Source organism: Oncorhynchus gorbuscha, unplaced genomic scaffold (assembly GCF_021184085.1).
Source record: "Oncorhynchus gorbuscha isolate QuinsamMale2020 ecotype Even-year unplaced genomic scaffold, OgorEven_v1.0 Un_scaffold_1150, whole genome shotgun sequence".
Taxonomy (NCBI): domain Eukaryota; kingdom Metazoa; phylum Chordata; class Actinopteri; order Salmoniformes; family Salmonidae; genus Oncorhynchus; species Oncorhynchus gorbuscha.
Window position 1 is genome coordinate 73,934 of NW_025746016.1, and position 8,567 is coordinate 82,500.

At 50.2% G+C, this 8,567-nt stretch overlaps 1 protein-coding gene across 1 annotated transcript in view; it reads right to left on the reverse strand.

Annotated features, from left to right (window-relative positions):
• The window catches only part of LOC124021628 (LARGE xylosyl- and glucuronyltransferase 1-like), a 114,513-nt gene that overhangs the window by 9,770 nt on the left and 96,176 nt on the right, over positions 1-8,567 (reverse strand). The window contains exons 11-13 of the mRNA XM_046336766.1: positions 7,045-7,323; positions 3,860-4,006; positions 725-920 (exon numbers count right to left, since the gene is read on the reverse strand). Of these exons, the coding sequence (XP_046192722.1) occupies positions 725-920; positions 3,860-4,006; positions 7,045-7,323 (622 nt within the window). The remainder of the gene's footprint in view (positions 1-724; positions 921-3,859; positions 4,007-7,044; positions 7,324-8,567) is intronic.

The window sequence follows — 8,567 nt, forward strand, 5'->3', positions numbered from 1 at the left end:
TACCTGTGAGTGAAAGAGTGATGGGTAAATGTGTATGCAGTACATGTGAGTGACAGAGTGATGGGTAAAGGTGTATCCAGTACCTGTGAGTGACAGAGTGATGGGTAAAGGTGTGTGTCCAGTACATGTGAGTGACAGAGTGATGGGTAAAGGTGTATCCAGTACCTGTGAGTGACAGAGTGATCAGTACCTGTGAGTGACAGAGTGATGGCTAAAGGTGTGTCCAGTACCTGTGAGTGACAGAGTGATGGCTAAAGGTGTGTCCAGTACCTGTGAGTGACAGAGTGATCAGTACCTGTGAGTGACAGAGTGATGGGTAAAGGTGTATCCAGTACCCGTGAGTGACAGAGTGATGGCTAAAGGTGTGTCCAGTACCTGTGAGTGACAGAGTGATGGCTAAAGGTGTGTCCAGTACCTGTGAGTGACAGAGTGATCAGTACCTGTGAGTGACAGAGTGATGGCTAAAGGTGTGTCCAGTACCTGTGAGTGACAGAGTGATCAGTACCTGTGTGTGACAGAGTGATCAGTACCTGTGAGTGACAGAGTAATCAGTACCTGTGAGTGACAGAGTGATGGTAAAGTTGTGTCCAGTACCTGTGAGTGACAGAGTGATCAGTACCTGTGAGTGACAGAGTGATGGTTAAAGGTGTGTCCAGTACCTGTGAGTGACAGAGTGATCAGTACCTGTGAGTGACAGAGTGATGGTTAAAGGTGTGTCCAGTACCTGTGCATCCAGCTCCATAATATGAGCCACTTTATTCCATCCAAAGCCAACGAAGCGTCTGTCGTACTCCGGACTGTCCCGTCTCACCATCACGTAGGGTTCAAAGTCCGCTTCCCACTGGACTCTGTACGGCGTGGTGGCAGTCCTCCACTTAGCAAAGTTAGTGGGAGCATGACCCTTCGTCCAGACATGGTATCTAAGCAGAGAGAACAGGAAGTAGGATTCAACATTCAATACTTTATAGCCAAGGAGGGAGAGGAGGGATTGTGGGGCGGCAGGGTAGCCTAGTGGTTAGAGTGTAGAGGTGGCAGTCCTCCACTTAGCAAAGTTAGTGGGAGCATGACCCTTCGTCCAGACATGGTATCTAAGCAGAGAGAACAGGAAGTAGGATTCAACATTCAGGGTAGCCTAGTGGTTAGAGTGTAGAGGAGGCAGGGTAGCCTAGTGGTTAGAGTGTAGAGGAGGCAGGGTAGCCTAGTGGTTAGAGTGTAGAGGGGGCAGGGTAACCTAGTGGTTAGAGTGTAGAGGCGGTAGGGTAGCCTAGTGGTTAGAGTGTAGAGGAGGTAGGGTAGCCTAGTGGTTAGAGTGTAGAGGCGGCAGGGTAGCCTAGTGGTTAGAGTGTAGAGGAGGCAGGGTAGTCTAGTGGTTAGAGTGTAGAGGGGGCAGGGTAGCCCAGTGGTTAGAGTGTAGAGGCGGCAGGGTAACCTAGTGGTTAGAGTGTAGAGGAGGCAGGGTAGCCTAGTGGTTAGAGTGGAGGGGTGGCAGGGTAGCCTAGTGTTTAGAGTGTAGAGGCGGCAGGGTAGCCTAGTGGTTAGAGTGTAGAGGGGGCAGATAGCCTAGTGGTTAGAGTGTAGAGGAGGTAGGTAGCCTAGTGGTTAGAGTGTAGAGGCGGCAGGGTAGCCTAGTGGTTAGAGTGTAGAGGGGGCAGGTAGCCTCGTGGTTAGAGTGTAGAGGTGGCAGGTAGCCTAGTATTACTATCTGGGAGTCTTACATTTACATTACATTTAAGTCATTTAGCAGACACTCTTATCCAGAGCGACTTACAAATTGGGTCTCTAGCTGAGTAGTGATTGAACCCAACTATCTGGGAGTCTTCTAGCTGAGTAGTGATTGAACCCAACTATCTGGGAGTCTTCTAGCTGAGTAGTGATTGAACCCAACTATCTGGGAGTCTTCTAGCTGAGTAGTGATTGAACACAACTATCTGGGAGTCTTCTAGCTGAGTAGTGATTGAACACAACTATCTGGGAGTCTTCTAGCTGAGTAGTGATTGAACCCAACTATCTGGGAGTCTTCTAGCTGAGTAGTGATTGAACCCAACTATCTGGGAGTCTTCTAGCTGAGTAGTGATTGAACCCAACTATCTGGGAGTCTTCTAGCTGAGTAGTGATTGAACCCAACTATCTGGGAGTCTTCTAGCTGAGTAGTGATTGAACCCAACTATCTGAGAGTCTTCTAGCTGAGTAGTGATTGAACCCAACTATCTGGGAGTCTTCTAGCTGAGGAGTGATTGAACCCAACTTTCTGTGAGTCTTCTAGCTGAGTAGTGATTGAACCCAACTATCTGGGAGTCTTCTAGCTGAGGAGTGATTGAACCCAACTATCTGGGAGTCTTCTAGCTGAGTAGTGATTGAACCCAACTATCTGGGAGTCTTCTAGCTGAGTAGTGATTGAACCCAACTTTCTGGGAGTCTTCTAGCTGAGGAGTGATTGAACCCAACTTTCTGTGAGTCTTCTAGCTGAGTAGTGATTGAACCCAACTATCTGGGAGTCTTCTAGCTGAGGAGTGATTGAACCCAACTATCTGGGAGTCTTCTAGCTGAGTAGTGATTGAACCCAACTTTCTGGGCTCTGTAGCTCAATCTGTCATGTTAATGATCAAAAACGACAAACACCTACGCTGCTGCTTGTATTTAGACACCAGGAGGCAGTCTTTATTTATTTAATGAGGCATCCCTTTATCCCTTAGAGACGGAGTAAGATCCCTTTAAGTACAGAACACTGGCCCAGTGGGCCATCCCTTTATCCCTTAGAGCCGGAGTAAGATCCCTTTAAGTACAGAACACTGGCCCAGTGGGCCATCCCTTTATCCCTTAGAGCCGGAGTAAGATCCCTTTAAGTACAGAACACTGGCCCAGTGGGCCATCCCTTTATCCCTTAGAGCCGGAGTAAGATCCCTTTAAGTACAGAACACTGGCCCAATGGGCCATCCCTTTATCCCTTAGAGCCGGAGTAAGATCCCTTTAAGTACAGAACACTGGCCCAGTGGGCCATCCCTTTATCCCTTAGAGACGGAGTAAGATCCCTTTAAGTACAGAACACTGGCCCACTGGGCCATCCCTTTAAGTTCAGAACACTGGCCCACTGGGCCATCCCTTTAAGTACAGAACACTGGCCCACTGGGCCATCCCTTTAAGTTCAGAACACTGGCCCACTGGACCATCCCTTTAAGTTCAGAACACTGGCCCACTGGGCCATCCCTTTAAGTACAGAACACTGGACCACTGGGCCATCGCTTTAAGTACAGAACACTGGACCAGTGGGCCATCCCTTTAAGTTCAGAACACTGGCCCACTGGGCCATCCCTTTAAGTACAGAACACTGGCCCACTGGGCCATCCCTTTAAGTTCAGAACACTGGCCCACTGGGCCATCCCTTTAAGTACAGAACACTGGACCAGTGGGCCATCGCTTTAAGTTCAGAACACTGGCCCAGTGTCCCATCCCTTTAAGTTCAGAACACTGGCCCAGTGTCCCATCCCTTTAAGTTCAGAACACTGGCCCAGTGTCCCATCCCTTTAAGTTCAGAACACTGGCCCAGTGTCCCATCCCTTTAAGTTCAGAACACTGGCCCAGTGTCCCATCCCTTTAAGTTCAGAACACTGGCCCAGTGGGCCATCCCTTTAAGCTCAGAACAGTGAGTGACCCAGTGTCCAGTTGGGACAGCAGCTACATGTGGTTTTACCTGAAGGTGAATAGAGTCCCCATGTCCAGTTGGGACAGCAGCTACATGTGGTTTTACCTGAAGGTGAATAGAGTCCCCATGTCCAGTTGGGACAGCAGCTACATGTGGTTTTACCTGAAGGTGAATAGAGTCCCCATGTCCAGTTGGGACAGCAGCTACATGTGGTTTTACCTGAAGGTGAATAGAGTCCCCATGTCCAGTTGGGACAGCAGCTCGGCCTTGGACTTTGGGTAAGACAGGCGGTAACGGAGCGTCTCGAAGGCCGGCACCACCAACGCCTTCTTGCTGTTAGCCATGTCCAGCTGTACCACTGACTTCCTGCAGGGACGTTACAGAGACGTTACAGGGATGTTACAGGGACGTTACAGAGACGTTAAAGAGATGTTACAGGGATGTTACAGACAGAGACGTTACAGGGACGTTACAGGGACGTTACAGAGACGTTAAAGAGATGTTACAGGGACGTTACAGAGACATTACAGGGATGTTACAGGGACGTTACAGACAGAGACGTTACAGGGATGTTACAGAGACGTTACAGACAGAGACGTTACAGGGACGTTACAGGGATGTTACAGGGACGTTACAGACAGGGATGTTACAGAGACGTTACAGACAGAGACGTTACAGGGACGTTACAGGGATGTTACAGAGACGTTACAGACAGAGACGTTACAGACAGGGACGTTACAGGGACGTTACAGGGACGTTACAGGGACGTTACAGACAGAGACGTTACAGGGGCGTTACAGGGGCGTTACAGATAGAGACGTTACAGGGGCGTTACAGGGGCGTTACAGGGGCGTTACAGACAGACGTTACAGGGGCGTTACAGAGGCGTTACAGAGGCGTTACAGAGGCGTTACAGGGGCGTTACAGGGGCGTTACAGACAGAGACGTTACAGGGATGTTACAGGGACGTTACAGACAGAGACGTTACAGAGACGTTACAGGGACGTTACAGACAGAGACGTTACAGAGACGTTACAGGGACGTTACAGACAGGGACGTTACAGGGATGTTACAGGGATGTTACAGAGATGTTACAGGGACGTTACAGAGACGTTACAGGGATGTTACAGGGATGTTACAGGGACGTTACAGGGACGTTACAGGGACGTTACAGACAGAGACGTTACAGGGACGTTACAGGGACGTTACAGGGACGTTACAGGGACGTTACAGGGACGTTACAGGGACGTTACAGGGACGTTACAGACAGGGACGTTACAGGGACGTTACAGGGACGTTACAGACAGGGACGTTACAGACAGGGACGTTACATACAGGGACGTTACAGACAGAGACGTTACAGACAGAGACGTTACAGACAGAGACGTTACAGGGACGTTACAGGGACGTTACAGACAGGGACGTTACAGGGATGTTACAGACAGAGACGTTACAGACAGAGACGTTACAGACAGAGACGTTACAGACAGAGACGTTACAGACAGAGACGTTACAGACAGAGACGTTACAGGGACGTTACAGACAGACGTTACAGACAGAGACGTTACAGACAGAGACGTTACAGGGATGTTACAGGGACGTTACAGAGACGTTACAGAGACGTTACAGGGACGTTACAGACAGACGTTACAGACAGAGACGTTACAGACAGAGACATTACAGGGACGTTACAGGGACGTTACAGAGACGTTACAGACAGAGACGTTACAGGGATGTTACAGAGACGTTACAGGGACGTTACAGAGACGTTACAGAGCTTTCTTGTTGTTAGCCATGTCCAGCTGAACTACAGACTTGTTACAGGGGACAGACATGCAGTCATTCTAACATTACGGCGACTTAATGATCCCGACGTTACTACAGTAACGTTACAGTCAGATACATTACAGTATCTCTACAGCTGAGTCGTTCTCCCTCACCTGAGGTACTCGTAGAGGCCGTACATTACAGTATCTCTACAGCTGAGTCGTTCTCCCTCACCTGAGGTACTCGTAGAGGCCGTACATTACAGTATCTCTACGGCTGAGTCGTTCTCCCTCACCTGAGGTACTCGTAGAGGCCGTATATTACAGTATCTCTACGGCTGAGTCGTTCTCCCTCACCTGAGGTACTCGTAGAGGCCGTACATTACAGTATCTCTACGGCTGAGTCGTTCTCCCTCACCTGAGGTACTCGTAGAGGCCGTACATTACAGTATCACTACGGCTGAGTCGTTCTCCCTCACCTGAGGTACTCGTAGAGGCCGTACATTACAGTATCTCTACGGCTGAGTCGTTCTCCCTCACCTGAGGTACTCGTAGAGGCCGTACATTACAGTATCTCTACGGCTGAGTCGTTCTCCCTCACCTGAGGTACTCGTAGAGGCCGTACATTACAGTATCTCTACGGCTGTGACGTTCTCCCTCACCTGAGGTACTCGTAGAGGCCGTACATTACAGTATCTCTACGGCTGAGTCGTTCTCCCTCACCTGAGGTAGTCGTAGAGGCCGTACATTACAGTATCACTACGGCTGAGTCGTTCTCCCTCACCTGAGGTAGTCGTAGAGGCCGTACATTACAGTATCTCTACGGCTGAGTCGTTCTCCCTCACCTGAGGTAGTCGTAGAGGCCGTACATTACAGTATCTCTACGGCTGAGTCGTTCTCCCTCACCTGAGGTACTCGTAGAGGCCGTACATTACAGTATCTCTACGGCTGAGTCGTTCTCCCTCACCTGAGGTACTCGTAGAGGCCGTACATTACAGTATCACTACGGCTGAGTCGTTCTCCCTCACCTGAGGTACTCGTAGAGGCCGTACATTACAGTATCACTACGGCTGAGTCGTTCTCCCTCACCTGAGGTACTCGTAGAGGCCGTACATTACAGTATCTCTACGGCTGAGTCGTTCTCCCTCACCTGAGGTACTCGTAGAGGCCGTACATTACAGTATCTCTACGGCTGAGTCGTTCTCCCTCACCTGAGGTACTCGTAGAGGCCGTACATTACAGTATCACTACGGCTGAGTCGTTCTCCCTCACCTGAGGTACTCGTAGAGGCCGTACATTACAGTATCACTACGGCTGAGTCGTTCTCCCTCACCTGAGGTACTCGTAGAGGCCGTACATTACAGTATCTCTACGGCTGAGTCGTTCTCCCTCACCTGAGGTACTCGTAGAGGCCGTACATTACAGTATCTCTACGGCTGAGTCGTTCTCCCTCACCTGAGGTACTCGTAGAGGCCGTACATTACAGTATCTCTACGGCTGAGTCGTTCTCCCTCACCTGAGGTACTCGTAGAGGCCGTACATTACAGTATCACTATGGCTGAGTCGTTCTCCCTCACCTGAGGTACTCGTAGAGGCCGTACATTACAGTATCTCTACGGCTGAGTCGTTCTCCCTCACCTGAGGTACTCGTAGAGGCCGTACATGGGCAGGAAGTCGATATCTGACAGGAACATGTAGGGCGTGTTGACCTGCCTCATAGCTACGTTCCTGAGCAGGTTGACCGGATAGAACTGACCCTCCTTGTAGACGATGTGGTAGCCCACGTTCCCCCTGGACATCAGGACCTCTGACCCCTGGGTGTAGCGCAGGAACTGTTGAGCCTCAGCGTCAGAGAGATACAGGGCCAGGCTGATAGGACCTTCCCAGTGTTTACAGATAGCCTCTAACATCTGGAGTCTGGAGAGGAGAGAGTGAGACCACCGTTAGAGGAGGAGGAAGAGAGAGAGTGACACCACCGTTAGAGGAGGAGGAAGAGGAGGGAGAGAGACACCACCGTTAGAGGAGGAGGAAGAGGAGAGAGAGAGAGACACCACCGTTAGAGGAGGAAGAGGAGAGAGAGAGAGACACCACCGTTAGAGGAGGAAGAGGAGAGAGAGAGAGACACCACCGTTAGAGGAGGAAGAGGAGAGAGAGAGAGAGAGAGAGAGACACCACCGTTAGAGGAGGAGGAAGAGACAGAGGAGATGGCGATAGAGAGAGAGGAAATAGAGAGAGGGAGTGAGAGGGGGAGAGAGAGAGAGAGGAGATAGTGAGAGAGGAGATAGAGAGGGGGAGACAGAGGGGGAGTGAGAGGGAAGAGAGAGAGAGAGAGGGAGATAGTGAGAGAGGAGATAGAGAGGGGGAGTGAGAGGGGGAGACAGAGGGGGAGTGAGAGGGGAAGAGAGAGTGAGAGAGGAGATAGAGAGAGGGAGTGAGAGGGGGAGACAGAGGGGGAGTGAGAGGGGGAGTGAGAGGGAAGAGAGAGAGAGAGGAGATAGTGAGAGAGGAGATAGAGAGGGGGAGACAGAGGGGGAGTGAGAGGGGAAGAGAGAGAGAGAGAGAGAGGAGATAGTGAGAGAGGAGATAGAGAGGGGGAGTGAGAGGGGGAGACAGAGGGGGAGTGAGAGGGGAAGAGAGAGTGAGAGAGGAGATAGAGAGAGGGAGTGAGAGGGGGAGACAGAGGGGGAGTGAGAGCGGGAGTGAGAGGGGAAGAGAGAGAGTGTGTGTCCAGGTTAGAACAGCTGACAATAGTAAACTAAATAACCTTGGTGCTGTCAATTCCTTCCTGGCTAAGAGGAGATAGAGAGAGGAGAGAGAAAGAGAAGGAGAGGAGATAGAGAGAGGAGATATATCAATAAAATATATCAGACCTATAGTATTGAATTATTCAGTACAGAGATATTTAATGTCCGGTATTCAACATATAGATCTTAATCTCTGTAGCTGTAATCTCAATCTGTGTTCATCCAACCGCCATATCGTCCAATCATCCAATCGCCTTCACACTGATCCACTGTTATTGGCTAGGTTCTTACAGATGAAATGAGGTGCCGATAGGCAAGAGGAGCAGCTGACATTTACCAATGTTAAATCAATGAAACCTCTGCTGTGGTTTCCACCTGTCCACGGACAAAACAGAAACCCTGAACAACTTCACTCAT